This window comes from Chenopodium quinoa, unplaced genomic scaffold, assembly GCF_001683475.1.
Source record: "Chenopodium quinoa cultivar QQ74 unplaced genomic scaffold, ASM168347v1, whole genome shotgun sequence".
Lineage (NCBI taxonomy): Eukaryota > Viridiplantae > Streptophyta > Magnoliopsida > Caryophyllales > Amaranthaceae > Chenopodium > Chenopodium quinoa.
Window position 1 is genome coordinate 317,591 of NW_018743591.1, and position 16,269 is coordinate 333,859.

At 36.5% G+C, this 16,269-nt stretch overlaps 1 protein-coding gene across 1 annotated transcript; it reads right to left on the reverse strand.

Annotated features, from left to right (window-relative positions):
* Positions 1–913: 913 nt before the first annotated feature.
* Positions 914–14,446, reverse strand: LOC110682701 (protein POLLEN DEFECTIVE IN GUIDANCE 1-like). The gene is made up of 11 exons (XM_021859027.1): positions 12,176–14,446; positions 9,474–9,625; positions 8,842–8,945; positions 7,804–7,892; positions 7,532–7,605; positions 3,840–3,990; positions 3,585–3,752; positions 3,182–3,279; positions 2,962–3,084; positions 2,097–2,165; positions 914–1,914 (listed from the first exon to the last, which is right to left on the reverse strand). The coding sequence occupies exons 1-11, from the start codon at positions 12,693–12,695 to the stop codon at positions 1,714–1,716; spliced, it is 1,749 nt and encodes a 582-aa protein (XP_021714719.1). The 5' UTR covers positions 12,696–14,446; the 3' UTR covers positions 914–1,713.
* Between the last annotated feature and the right edge of the window lie 1,823 nt (positions 14,447–16,269).

The following is a 16,269-nucleotide window of genomic DNA, read 5'->3' on the forward strand; positions in this document are numbered from 1 at the left end:
GTTGCTGAGATCTGTTATATGTATTCACTCTGTTCTTCATTGATGGCATGTCAAGAATACATGTTCTCTTATTTAAATCCCGATTTTGCATGCAGATTTAGGAGAAATAAGTCTCATTTTACCACAACTACTAGATGGTACGTAATATATAGATACCTGGTTCATTTTATATATGACATTTTCATTTACAACCTTTTCATGAGCTTTTGTTCTCGTAGAATTTTCAAACTTATGAACGAGGTTGAGAATGAAGACCTTGTATTCGCTCTGGAGACTGTTGTTGACATATTTGGGGAAGAGATGGCACCTTATGCTTTTGGACTATGGTAGAATTTAGCAATTATTTTTTTAAAATGTTTGACACTTCATATTTAATAAGTGGTCAGTTTAATGAATACTTATCCCTTGTCAGGCTGCTGCATTCTGGAATGAGTACAGTTGAAGCTGACGAGGAGGAGGAGGGTGATGATCCAGGCAGTGCATTGGCGACTGTTGGTTGTTTACGAGCTATAAGCACAATTCTTGAATCTGTCTGCAGACTTCCTCTTCTATTTGGCCAAATTGAGCCTACTCTTCTGCCTATAATGCGGAGGATGTTGACTACTGATGGCCAAGGTCTGGCTTTAGTTTAGCAAGTTCCCCTGAAATTGTTTCATTCTTGATTCTACATTTATATGATTTTAGGTTAAGGGAGGGAAGAGCAGGTGTTCGCGTTTTAAAATAAGAGATATAATTCTCCATTTGTGAACTATCACTCAAGGAAATTATAAATTTCTACAAAGTAAAAGTATATGCAAGAGAGAGAAAGAGAGAGAGAAGTAGATGGTTTGGGCATCACCTACTTTTTATTAGAATGCCATTCATATGGGAAGAGAGAGAAAATAATAAAACAAACTACATTCTAAATTTCTAATTGTACCACTAAAAACTTATAGTTACCACTCATTTATTCAAGTACCATTGGAATTTGGAAGTGTCATTGGTACATCTACGTAGCACTGGAAGTGATGTGATTTGACAACCCAATTTGCCAATATTTACGAAAATGCCACGTTAGGCATTTATCAAATGCACATCAGTTAGCCGCTAGAAATGCCTCGATATGTTGAATATTTTGAAGCTAACTAGGTATTTCAAGAAAACATTTCTGTGAGATAAATGTATGTATTACTTGTGCTAACTGAAAACCAATAAATGTGTGCTCATCTACATTATATAAACAACGATTAAGGCATCGAGCTCTTGCTAACCAAACATTGAACCCCCATTTTCTCTCCCATTTCCATACACAAGCTGAAAATCTTAATTTTATGTAAAGAACCCCAAATTGGTTTACAATAGTGCATCCTCCGAAGAACAAAGCACAACCATTTGCCCTATCACCGTGTTCAACCAATTGGCCTTGTGGATTTCTATCCTTCACACCAAACAAGAGTAGCAATGAATGATCAACTTATGTCTGCTTGCCACTATATACACATTGCTGTTTGAGGCGATTGCAGTGGCTGAACTATGATGGTTTTAAGGCAATACCATCAACTCAGGCATTTGTTCATCATGGTTCACACATTATCTAAATCAGAGTATAACTCATTCTGCAAGATTCCGCCCCTCAACTTGTGTTGATCCCCATACCAAAAAGGTAAGACATTTACCTTGGTAACCCTCCACTTCCCATCATCAGCAATCAGTCCTTCCTCATAACAATGTCATTTAGTCAGAGTGAAGTTTCCTCTTCTGGCACCTTTTGATGTACCAAGCTGCATGCTTTTGAAGCCCCATCCCTATCATCACCTTCAGGCTCACAAGCATCACATAGGTCAACATTGTCAAACATAACATCCAGAAAAGTCTCCAAGCCAGAGGACTGCAGGGAAGACGAGCAGCATATACAGGGGTGAGCACCCTGATGACCTGGTGTTTACAAGTACAAGATAGAAGATTTAGCCAGAGCCCCATACATACTGTGAAAAGATATTCATCAAATAGAAGATATGCAGTCTAGCGCTCTGCCTCTAAGTACATGACACAAATAGATGACAAATACCTATAGGAAGAATTTCCCCAAGGTACAACATAAAAGATAAAGAACTTACTACACAAGCTGGGGCCACAGGAACGAAAGTGAGTGTCTTTTTTTCACCATCAGTCTGAATGTTCAGAGTCTAAAGTAAGAAAAACATAAGCAGTGGTAAGTACAAGAACAATTCAAAATAATAAAAACAATACTAAAACTACACATGCGGATATAAAATCTTAAAGATTAAGGCCTTATTTGGAGATGGGATATTTGACAAGATGGTAATTTTGTAGTTTTGTACCAACTATTGCCTTACTTTTTAGTTCTTAATACTTTCTATCTTCAACCGTCACAGAAAGTTCACACTTCACTTTCTTGCATTTTTGGCAAACCTCTTGTACCCCATACGTCCATACCCCATCTTACCCCACAATGGTATTACCTTCTTCGTCATTTCTTAGCAAAGCATCTCTCAGTACCTTGTCATACACTTCTAGATTAATAAAGCCCATGTGTAGGTCCTTCTTTCTTGCACTATAGTACTCCATTTTTTGTCTAATAGGGTGAATAGCTTCTATTGTAGATCATGTGGCATGAATCCAAACCAATTCTTCGAGATACTAGCACATTTTCTCATTTTATATTTTATCACTTTCTCATAACTAAAACAACCAAATAAGTGGTGAACAGTCCCTGTCCTGCTGTGTATCAGTGAGGAAAGAAAAAGGATGAAAAGCTAAGGAAGTTATCAAGTTCCGCTGGTCAATATTCTAGTGGTCAATGTTTAGAAGGCATGAGGTACAATTCATACTTAGGCAATATGAGTCCTGGAGTACAGGCTTGAAACAAGAGGTGAAGCAAGGCCAATAATGTAGAATAACACACAATCTCCCAGTTTACATGCATGCACGATCTGCAAGATAATAAAGCAAGTAGTGTACCTGTTTGCAGAGATCTTCAAGAAACTCAGAGTACACAATGGGTTTTATGTCATTAAATTTGGCAATAAATGAATGCTTAATGACATCAACTGCCATTTCGGAGAAATAAACCAAGAGAGCATTCTGTCAAAAGTAGCACATTCAGTAAGTTAAAAATAAGGTCAGTAAAATGGACACTTGTTTGTAAATTAATTAAGTGAAAAGTAATCTTCAAACTCACTGAAAAGAAATTTCCGAACCATGGACCCTCAGCTTCCTGAATATTTTGTGCCAAAACAAATATGACAAATGCTGTGATATGGAACCTCTCAATTGAATCTGATCATGTAAAAGAACAAAGGAGACACAGTAAGTACCATCAGAAATCAGTTATCAGTCACATCACAACCACCTAAATCAAAAGGGAGATGCAGTAAGATTATTTAATAACAGCAATAATATTCATTGCTGCATTTAAATTAAAATGTTACATTGACTACTAGATTACACTTGCTCATTGGATCTTATTTTAAAAATATTTGTTTAAGCTTCTGAAAATTTCACTTTTTCTTTTTTACCCAAAAGACAATAAAAGAGAAGAGAGTTAATTGATGGTTACTGATAGTAGCAGAAACAATGCTTACCAGAGTATACAATGCTATGAACATTATCTTTACTGAATCTCTTGAACACATTGCTTTTGATCTCTGCAAAATTATTTGAGACTAGAAGAGCAAGTAAAGCATTATTATGAGCCACTATACAGGTTGACAAGGTTATTGCCTGAGCTAATAATATAAAAGAATGAACAAGTAAAAATAAGAGTCAAGGAACCCAACAAAACTAGAAGTACAACAATAATTTCAAGAGCAAACATATATATTCAATATGAAGGATATTTGAAGCAGCTGCAGCCAACAATAAATCAATGGTATATCTTTCCAGCCAATATCTTGATAACTCTGGTGAAGAACATGCAAACCCCTCAGCAGTATTGAATAATGTCTGAAACACATCACCTCCAAAACTTTGCCATAGTTTATCAAATATCTGCCATGGATATGAAATAAATAAAATTTGTCAATACCTACAAAAATCAATAATGTTAAGCAACAGATGCATTTACAAAATGAGCTTAGATATGCAATGCCACATTCACAGATGCATTCTACTACCCCCTCCCCACACCAGAATGAGCAGTAGGAAAAAGAAACATATCAAAAGCAACACATACAACAATCTTGGTTTTGGATCGAAAGTGCCAACAACAAAACAAATATGCCGGAACCATCAGTACATCACCTATTATTACAAACTATAGTCATAAAGTAGAGTGGAAGAAAGCCTTATCAGGAAGTCATACTAGAATAAATCTAGTTGGTGTGGAAGGAGAGGCAGATAATTCTATAGATCTCATCCATCAAGCATGGGAAACGTTCTTCCCCAGCTGTAAGTTTTGAAACATTCAAGTATGGGTATGAAATGCCAGAAAACCCAAGCTGGAAAACAAAAGGCTTCAGAAAAGGGATGCTGGAATGAAGTTTAAAACAGGCATAATGGCCTTATGTGTGTTTACTACCCAGCAATGTCCAGCCAAGGTACAAAATTAACTGAAAACCCTAGCTGCTGAAAAAGTCATATAGACCTGTTTCACTTTCTGTCCAAGTCTTGGTCTCTCTAAGGTGCACACAATAAGAAACGATTTTATCTAGCAGTAAGGTTGCCATTCTCATCTTTCCTTACTCTCGTATTATAAAAAGCTTCCCAATGAAGAACCCACCCACCTCCCACAATGGCGAGCTCATCAATCTCATTTTCATGGGATGCCTCCGCATGTGAAAACCCCAAAAACTGTCAATATAGCATACAGGTACTAGAGGCCAAACACCATAACAATTGAAATGTTAAATAATAATGGGAAAGAGACACAAAAATGAGGCTCTCATCCCACACATCCTGAATGTGTTACCCAGGATGAGGCTCCCATCCCACAAATCCTGAATGTTTTACCCACACAAAGTGCAATGACTAATCTTGAACCTAACAAGCGGCAAAAAAAAAACCTGAGAATTAATTTTTCATGCGCAAGCATATGTCACAATGTCACTGTTTCACCACACAAAGCATCTCACCTGTTTTATAGTAGCCCATATTGACTTTGGCTATATGAGTGAGTACCAGTAGGTTTTAAAATAGATATATCTATCTTATATTTTTCTCCTTCACCATTACTCTCATTTCATTCATAAAAATGATCCAACTATTTTCTCATCAGATAAGGCTTAAAATTTTCAAATTCCAAGCAGAGTAATATATAAATTTAATAACTTTTCCTTCATTTTATTCAAGATATTTTTTCTGTACTTTGTTTCTAAGTTTTCCCTGTTTATTAGTCATTGCACTTTGTCATTTTCTTGTTTCAATTTCTGTTGTCATCAGTAGTATAGAATAATAATGGGATGAAGTCATGAAATTAATTAGACTGGTTAAGTACAGAACAAAGAAGAAAGAAACAGAGAAGAGAAAAAAGATATAGACAGAGTGAAGCAACAATCTAGAGTAGGAATCTTAATTTATCATTATGATGCTACCATTATCAATCATCAATGATCATACAAAGTTACAAATATCCATAGCTGCAGGCAACCATGATTTATACAAGTAATAAGTTACTTCCAGAAAGAAATAAAAGAGACTTGAAAAGAAAGGACCTTACTATAACAACAAAGCCTTAGCCTCAAAATGATTTGGGGTTGGATAACATGAAATGTCATAAGGAACCGACCGAAAAGCATAAGGGGTATAGAAAAATAATTGATCGAATAAAAGTTGGAAAAAAGTGTGTAAAGTGAAAAACAGAAAGAGAATACAAATAAAATTTATTAGAGTTTTAAAAAAAGTGGTAAAGGGATAAAAAAAAATTATAAAAAAAAAAAACATACTTGATTTCCTCTTACTCTTTCTAAGTCATTCATTAAAATTATGACGATTGATTCCATTAAATAGAAAAGACAGAATTCGTTTATAGTGTAATTGGTCACTTGAATTTCATTAGAAATTCTGGAATTGGATTAATCAAGTGTTTGGATGATGAAGAATTTCAAATGTAGAATAGGCCCAATTCCAAACGCAATCAATAAGGCTCATGGCTTTGAAATTACAATTTTTACAATGTCATTTGAAATTACTATACTCCTCTACAACATACAGCCCAACCTAATTCTACAAGCCCACAGCTCAAACCTAAAACACAAACTAGGATTTCAAATTCCCTCTCAATCTCTCTTTCCTCTGCGGTTCATACCCCCAATTTCTCTCTCTTAAAGAGTCGTATATATTAATGCTTATCGACTTTGAGAAAAAGCATGAGAGAATGAAAACGGTGTATAAGAATGTGTGGATTGGAAGCTATTATGTTAAAATTGAAGAAGAAGAAGGAATTAAGCTTCTTTTTATTTTATTTTTATTTTTGAGGTCATTGTGAATTTTTGAAAATCATTTTCTTCATCACTTAAAGAATCAAATATCAGAAGATCCAATGTACCATTTTTTTTGTTTGAATTTTACTTTTTAGTGTTGATTATTATGGTTTTGGAGTTAGTTTTCCTAGTCATTAACGTATTTAAAATATTTCGGAATTATATAATTATTCAGTGGTTAGGAAGTATTTAACTTTAGTCAAAGTTTAAATTTCTTCCAAAATAGCAGAGGATCTAAAATAATGGATTCAGAATTCTTGTAATTTCCAAACAGGTTATTTGGAATCAAAACTCAGAATTTGAAATCAGATGAAGAATTTGAAATCAAATCCTGGTATCCAAAGTCCAAACACTACCTTAACAAATTGCAAAAGGGAGTAAGTACATCAATCAAATTTTTAGAGCATTTATAGGACTCCTACATGAGTTTTGGCAGCCATAAAGACTGGAGAAATCTATAGCATTCAGATTCTTTGCTGATATTGTAAGAGATTCTGTATTGATGAATTATAAAATTTCTGAGTCAATGTTTCTAAGCAAGACTTCATAATAGATAGGGTACTTATCCTGACACCTCTTTTTCCTCAAGCCAAAGGCCTACTGGATTTCTACAAGTGAAGGCCAAATAGATTGGCAATTTGGCATAATTTCAAGTAGTATATTAGTATTCCCTCCATTCCATGAAAGTTCTTATTTGCCTTTTATGCAGTCTGCGATGCACACATTCGACCATTAATGAGAATCATGGCCCGACAAAGCAGGGCTGACAGTAACATAAAGATTTGAATGAGTTGACTACGTGCTATTTCTATATGAATAAAATTATGAAAAGTTGATACATTTCACATAATGAATTCAACAAGATCCTACATGATATTATTATTTCTATACAAGTATATAAGTTACTAAAGGTCAAATTTTCTTATCTTTGACTACATAAAAAGTGAATAGGAAGAATACTATGGAACAAGAAAGTATAATATACCAATTAGAAACACATTGCTCCAGTTCTGCACATCACAAAAAGGGAAATCTAAAAGAAAAGACAAAAGAACCTTGAGATAGGAACTGTCTTCAAATCTTCAATGCAGATATCTCTGACTATAGCTTACCTCTAAAACATTATAGACAACATAAAGCTTGATAATTCCTTGACCACGAATCATATGGTATATGAGGCTTATATCTGAAATATTATCAAAGAAGGAAATAAGTTCAAAGATTAATGAAATAAAATCAAGTTACAAACACCAGATTCCTTCACAAAGTCCAATAGAAAATGTTATGCTTAATATATCAACATAAAAGCCTAATTCCCAAAATATTATGCTGCACTCACACACGCACACACGAGAGAGAGAGAGAGATGAACTTATAGTCATACCTGTCCTCCCCAAAAGCGTAACTCCAACAGCTAGAACAAAGAGACAACCAAAATCTGACAGCTCTGCAGCAGAAGGTGTTTTGGGCTGCCTGCCACAAACATGATTATCATGTAAATATAAGGAGCTACCAATACATCAAACCAAGGAAACTATAAACTATAGTAGTATTCATTAGTGATTGTGAACCACAAGATTGCAACATCCTATATCACCAGTTATATCACCACCTATGGCTATAAAACAAAGTCCTTGAAAATGCTCTGAAACCATTGGGTTTGGACAAAAACCATCAACCTTATCAGCTTTCTGTGGTTGTTTACTACTCTGGATACCAAGATTGTCATCAGAATCTTGTATTAGCAAAGAACAGTGTACTTCTGTGCTTCTTGGAGAATCCCAATAGTTTGCAACTGAATGGTAGATATCTCAGATGCAGGAGATTCCTAGATTTTTTGTTTTTCCCCATCACTTATCCTTGACCTCAAAGTAAAAAGAGATTTCTCCAGTTCCGTAAACAATCATCCCCCTATAAGAAACTTCAATCATCAGCTGAACTGGCATCATCATTCTTTTTAATTCCTTTGCCCAAATTTCTGCTGGATTAGGGCGAAGGTATTTAAAACAATGAGTGTTGACCCTTCTAATCAGTAAATAAGAAAATCGCCCCTTACAAACCAAATACATCCGACCAAGAGGGAGTTTGGGCATTTTCACACCTGACCCCAAAGTTACACTAGCGGCAGAGAACGGGTAATTCAGAACAAGTTCAGTTCAAGGTGACAAGTCATTCATTCCCTTTTAGGCCAGTTCGAGTCATCTACAGGTCTACATCCTATTATGATAGTGTGATAATCTAATCAATATCTACCACATTAACTTTTAGATCAAATTAGGTGGGTTTGGGTTTGGTTAATTATGGTTATGTCACACCCTTAGAGCAGGCATGCACTTGAGCACCTTATTAGTTACTTAGCTGTCTTTGATTCACAAACAACCACAAGAACCTTACAAAAATGAAGCAATGGTAAGCAACAAACCTTTTACTAAGTAACCTCCATAGGGTTGCCAGAGCTCTCATAGGTATTATAGTCAGCAACGACAAAAACGAATTCAAACAGACGAAGAAGCCCACGTCAATAAGCTGCCAAAAAAACAAATGTATTCTAAAGGATCCATCAAAGCTTTAAGTAAACAAGTAAAACATAATCTCTTCTACATCAATAAGCCCACAACTAATAGTAAAAAATTTCTTCCCTGAAAAGATACAATTTAAATTGGATAAGGAAATGGGAATGACAACCAATGCATGAAATAAACTAATGAGTTAGCAATAAGGAAGATGAAATATAGATAAGATCCTAGTAGCATCAATGAGCTTCTTAAATTCAACAGAGCACGCTTGAGAAACTTAACAAGAAACCTCACCATCAATTTGTGCAAAATACTAGAACATATTTAGCAATCATTGAGCTTTAATTCACAGCATAAAGCTAATAGTACTACTTAATAACTAACGCAATATGGGATTGGAATGTAGTGAAAAACTCATGCTATAGCACTTAAATAATGTTAATATAACAAGAACAGCATGCATCACAATACACATGAAGCAACATAAAAAATGACTTTCTCCAACATAAATACAAAGAAAGAGAAGCATAACAAATACCAGTTCACACCTCCATGGCAAGCGGAAGATAGTGTCATAAACTCTCTCTCTTTCTTTCTCAGTTCCTCGTGTCGTTGTGCTTCTAATAGAATTTCCATTGTGCATTTCTTCCATGAAGAATTTTATTGGTGAATTTTCCACAGGAAAAGGATCTAGAGTATAGTGAAGGAGACGAGATAAAAAAAATCCATGATTATAATAAAAAAGACATACCCCATCCATCACATAATAGGTATCTCATTAAAGCCTTGAGTTTAAAGCAGCATGAGAAAGTCACAACTAAGATATTACAAATTTACAATTAAATGAAACTAAACTATTCAATGGAATATTACAAATTAATTAGTAATTCAATTTTCCAGACGCTTTAGGAATTGTAAAAAAAAAAAAAAAAAAAAAAAAAAAAAAAAAAAAAACCAACTAATTGTAAAGGAATTTTAGCATTTTTACAATTAGTTCATCAACCTTGAAATTTATTTTTGACATCCCCATTTGAAAAGAGATTATTATCATAATCTAAAGGAGCTACCCAACTAAAGATGGCTGTCTTCAAGTCAAGCCCGTGTCTCTTAGAGCTCGCAGGCCCACTAGTCAAAATTTTCAAAAGGGCAGTCTAAGCACAACCCAAGTCCACATGCCACCATGTTGTACTTGTGCATATAAGCCGAATTTCACTAATAATAACATGTTTTCTTAAACTATAATTCTTGTTACCTTAATTGGAAAATTTACCTAACCCCATTCATTCAACCCATATGATAAGGGGCCCACCACTATGTCACCCTCATTATCTCTCTTACAAATTATGTGATGTGAGACTCTCCACTAGCTTTTCCTCAATCACATTTTCACACTATTTTCAATATATACCAAAAAAGACTAGACTAACCTACAATCTACTCTTGATATGTGTACCTAAGCCTAAGAGGACAATAATTTGAGGATGGAGGAAGTAACACATCCACACAAAAGAATGATCAACAAGCCCACAACACCATATGAAAGCTTGGACAAACTTTTTCAATATATGCTCTATTGCAGAAAAACAAATAGAAGTATTTCAACCAGACATCAGGCATGAGAAGCATCTAGGTAGAGAGACTAGGAATCAAGCTCCTTTGAACCAAAAAAGGCTGACATTACTCCGCAAAACTGCTAATTGGAAGGGACTTTGGTGCGTGAAATCGGACAAAAATTAGGCCAATTTTGGCTCTTTTGGTACCCTATAATACAAGGAATTCACCTCTACAGGGATTAAGTTGCTAGAAAGAAAAAAAAAATGCTCATAACTTTGAAGCCATCTAATAAGAAATTTGCTACCATGAGTGATATCACTCTAAGAGAAGACCATGCTACCAGCATAGCCACCACAAGTAGTATAGATACAACTATACAAGTATGAAAGACCCTCTCTTTGCACACACATCCTACACCATTGCTAATTTTATCATGAAATTGGCTAGGCCATCTCTACTCAATAAATAGTACAATTATCCAACAAAGAAGAATAGCATTAGAGTACCAAAGGTTTGCAAAGTGCACGTCAAGCAAAGAGTCTTACAAATAGTGTCATAACAAGATATCTTAGCAATAGTGTAGCAAGATATTGAACTCATTGACCTATGGCTTAATGTGAAGAATTAAAGTACGCACTAAATGCCAGCACATTGCAGTGAAAATGTAGAGAAAATGCATTTGATTGGAAAGGCTTATATTAGCAACCCAAGTATATTAGGTAACACACCAAAGTTTTTGAAAAGAAAAATAAGCTATCTATTAAAAAACATAGCACAGAGCAAGAGCATATCATTGGAGAAGGAAGTTAATTTCAATTTTAGTAAGCAATATTTTTTTTAATCAGATTCTCGTCTGCATTGCTATAAGGATGATTACCTTTCTTTGCTGAAAATCTATAAACTACTTCAAGTCAACCCAATGATAGAGGAAAAATACAAGCTGATGAAAGCTAACAAGCATAAAAGCAGATCAGAAACATTACATGACTTCATTTGCATATGGATATTGTTAGTATCACACGAAGCGATAAAAGATGACAGCCTGATGCGTGTGCAAGACAAGCATAAAGATCATGTCAACATGCAAGACGAGCTAAAATTTGCAAGAGAAATTCAATGTATATGCAACCTTTGAATATATAATTAATCTAGCACATCATGAATTAGAGCAAAATTCGGAAGTAAAAAGCTTCCAAATTTAGGTGTATCTCATGGAATGGACTCAACAAAGCTGCTAATCACGAATGTAAAAAAAAAAAAAATTAAAAAAACAAAAACCAAAAAGTTGGAAATGGTGTCGATCACTCGATCAAACTCCTTTAACCCTACAGCTCATCATAGCTCTAAAAACTACAAATTTAGACTGCGAATTGACGAAAGCAATTTCAACTTACTAGCAAGAATCTCATTAGGTTATCAACTCTAACAAAATCAACAATGCATCACTTGAATAAAACAAATACTTGTATCAATTATCAAAATAATTCTAGAGGGCGAATTGACTATCGCGATTTCAATTCTACTAGCAAGCATCTCATTAAGTCTTGGTTCAGCTCAAACAATATCAACAATGCACCACTCCAAATAAAACAAATACTTGTATCAATTACCAAACAATTCAAAAATTAGAACTCTAACTAATCACTACCAAGGACATGAAAAGCCAAATTGAAGTAAAATTCTTACAATTAGGATCTTCTTCTGCCATAAATCGGCTCCAATCCAAAGACTCTGCAGTATCCAACTTCCCATTAACAAGATTAGGTCTCGAATTTGAATTCGCCTCGGCTTCCGATACCTCTACTACCGGAATTGAATCTCCGCCACCACTTCCGCCACTACTGAAACTTCTCTGCCGTAATTCCCCCTGCGAAACCTGGCAAACCGTACTCAAACTCTCTTCTCTCATCTCACAAACCACGAAACTCGGCGCCGAATAACTGTGTGAAGTCATCGACGGCTCCTCCTCCAATACGGCAACACCACCATCACCACCATTTTCAAAGATGGTGTTGAATTCAAATGGTGATGGTGAATTAGGGGTGGATTTCTTCCGCTTTCGCTTCCGCCTTCGGCGATTGGACTTGTTGTTTTGAGGCAAAGGATCGGAGTATGAACGATCGATAATGGTATCATCGGAGTAGACTGGAAAATTGGAAGAAAGGATCTCAAAAGAAAGCTGTTTTCCTTTTGCTTTCAACGCCATTGAAGAAATTGGCTGTTGAATTACTCAATTGTTTGTTTCAAATCATCGAATTCTTGAACAGAAATTGTTTCGAAAAGTGCAAGAAGATCAACCAGAGAGAAGTGTCGAGCAATCGTTGGTTGGGTGGTGCGCTGCTGAGTGCGGGCGGTTGGCTGTTTGGGCGCGAGAGAATGAGTTGTAGTGTGGGTGCTCAGGTGGGATTATTAGTTTACTACGGAGTAGTGCACTAGTCCCCGCCGAGAATTGGTCGGACGAGCCAATCTCAACTCTCAAATCTCAATTCAAGGCAATTTTTATGACTATTACTTTGTTAATTGGGAAAATGTTACGTTTCTATTAGAGGTGATCATTACAGGCCGGATCGGAGCATTTTTTTTTTTTTGAACGGGTTTAGGAATGCGTTTTTATGTATATTTAGTTGATTTTTTAGGCCCGGTCTGAAAATCTCGCACGGCCCGACCATTTTAGGCGGGTTTGAGCACAAAAAATCCGGCCGGAAGCTTGGCCCGGCCCGACTTGAGAAATGGGCCAAACCTAATTTCGGGCCGAAAAATTCTGCCCAAAATCGGGCCGGGCCATACTTGATCAGCTCTAGTTTCTTTCCCCCCACCCCCACATGGATAAAAGGATTAAGGGGTCGTTTGGTTCGCCCAGGGGAATCGGAATGAAATGAACAAAGGGAATGAAGGAGAAAGGAATGGATTGACCCTGATTTAGCCAGGTTGTTTGGTTGTGTCCAAGAAACGGAATGAACTGCTCATTGATTTTTTTTGTGACTGTTTGGTTCAAGCCATGAGTCAAATTATGAGTTTTTAAATTTTTTTAATTTTTTTCCAATAGTAACCTGTTATTATATGATAAACTTGTTTTATGAATTTACCTTATCTTCATGAAAGGAGTATGATAATTCATGAAAACAATTTGAAGATTGGTATATTAAACCAGAAATCATCCAATATTAAAAAAAAAAAAAAAAAAAAAAAGGTAAATTCCATGAAAAAAAACGTATAATTCATGAAAAAATTGAAGATTGGTATATTTAAACAAGAGATCATCCAACATTAAAGAAAAAAAAATAAAAATAAAAAAGGTAAATTCATGGAACCACTGTTCGTCATTGCCAAAAAAAAATTAAAAAAATTAAAAAAAAAAAAAATCAAACCCTTGACAAACGACAGCACTAGTATCAATTACACACCATAATTCAACAAAAATAGGAATAAAGTGTAGTTTCCTCAACAATTCATGAAAAAAAGGAAAAAAAAAAAACTTGATTAAGGTATAAAACACGAAGAAAAAGGAACAAGAACATGACGAAAGATGGTCGGAGATCGTCGTTGGTGGACGTACATTGTCAGAAGCAATCGGAGAACATCACTGGTGCATGCATATCGGCGATGGGAGGGCGATGGCGGCGACATTTTGGTGAGGGGCGGCGACGTTCCGGCGAGAAGTGGGTGAAGGTGGCTAATGTGGGTATGGTGGTTGTTGGGGAAGGGGAATGGGAAAGGCTAGGGGGGTGGGGAAAGGGAGTAGAGGGTTTTTAGGTAATCAAAGGGGAAAGGGAATGATAGAAATGGAAAGAAAAACAACAACAAAGGGAATGATTTCCATGGATTCCCATTCCCTTTGGTTATTACTGCGAACCAAACGGCTAGAGTGAGAGATAGTTGGTTAAAAGGATTAATTAATTAAGGGTTTTTTTACACAGTAACCTCGTTTTTTTCACTTTTCTACGCTGTGACCTAACATATATGACTTTCTACGCTGTAACCCTAAAGTACAAAAAGTCACTATATTGTGAACTCGTCGTTAACTTGTCGTTAGTTGCTTCCGTTAAAATGAAAAAATTAAACTTCTTCTTTTTTTTTTTCATTTCCCCTTCCCCTTTCCCTTCTTCCCTCCATAACCACCAGAGCAGACTAATCGCGACCACCCTCAATAGCTAGCCCCCTCCCGTCAGCCACCCCTCCCTCTCCATTTCCAACGACCCCACCCCCTCCACTTCCCCCACCCAAAAACCGGCCCCCTAACCCTAAACCACCAGCCCGAAACCTTCCCTTCCTCCCCCCTCCCTTTTCCAATTTCCGACCACCCTACTCCCCTGACGCCCCTCACTCTCCCCAGCCGTCTTTATCCCGTCCTTCCCTACATCTACCCCCGAAACCCAGGCCACCCCTTTATCTATGAAACCCAGAATCCAAACACACAAAATCCAAAACCCAGATTTGCGTGGTTGGGGTTCTTGTATTTGAGGGGGGTCAAGATTTAATTTCTTTGGTTTCGAGGAGGGTAGGTGGGGTTCAACGGTGTGATTTGCGTGGATAAGCAGGCTGGAAAATGCTACTCCGTGATGTTTTTGGGTGGGTTGCCAGGAAATTGAAATTGGGGGTGGCCAGAAATTAAGAAGGAATGAGGTGAAGGGGGAGCAGGGGAAAAAGGTTGGCAGGGGAAGGGCGGCCGGAAAGGGAAGTACGAGCGGGGAGGTGAGCTGGCCGAAAATGGAGGGGCTGAATTCATGAAGAGGGGACCGATGCCGGTGAGGGTAATGCCGATGCCGGTGGGGAAGGTGGTGGAGCTGTCAAATTTGAGAAGGGAAGGGGGTGCGCTGGTCGGAATTTGGTAGGGAAGGGGGTGGGGTGGTCGGATTTGGGAGAGGAATATGGTGGGGCTGCCGAATTTGGGAGGGGAAGGCGGTGCAGTGGTCGGAATTTGGAGGGGAAGGGGATGAGCTGCCAGAATTAGGCAGTGGGAGAGGAAGAGGTGGCTGGAAGGAGGGGGAGGGTGGTGGTAGGATGTATAGGGATTGTGGTTGGTGGGGAAGGAGTTTTTTTTTTAAAATTAATTTTTTTATAAATTAAATATTTTTTTTAAAAGAAATATGTTAACAGAAGCAACTAACGGCAGTTTAACGGTGAGGTCACAATGTAGTGACTTTTCGTACTTTACGGTTACAGCGTAGAAAGTCATATATGTTAGGTCACAGAGTAGAAAAGTGAAAAAAAAACGAGGTTATTATGTAGAAAAACCCATTAATTAAATTAGAGTGAGAGATAGCTCAATTGGTTAGAGTTTCCCTTCTAATTTTAATTGATTTTAGGATCAATTCTCATCACTAGTCCACGGAGGAAGTACATATATTTAATCAACTCCCCTGATGAAGCCATGAATGAAAGGTGGGTCACGATCAGAGCAAGGAGGAAGATGATGTTTTTCTTCTTTTCAAAATGTGATATAATTACAATTTTGCCTTCGAGATAAATAGATCCATTTATCACAGAGAGAAACCGGGGCTCCCTCGTTTTTTTTAAGTGCTACACTTTGACTTTTTTCACTATTCTCATATTGATTTTGACTTGACTCTTTAACCAATTCATAAAACACAAATGTTATATATTATATATTTGAAGAAATCATAATGTATACATTCATATTATCAATATTCTTATAATTTTTACTAGCATATAATTGAAAAAACAATGGTCATAGTCGTGTCTTGGTATGCATGTTTAGTCAAAGTGTAATATATAAAAAAAGAAAAAATTCAGATAAAATATTGTACAAGTGTTGCATT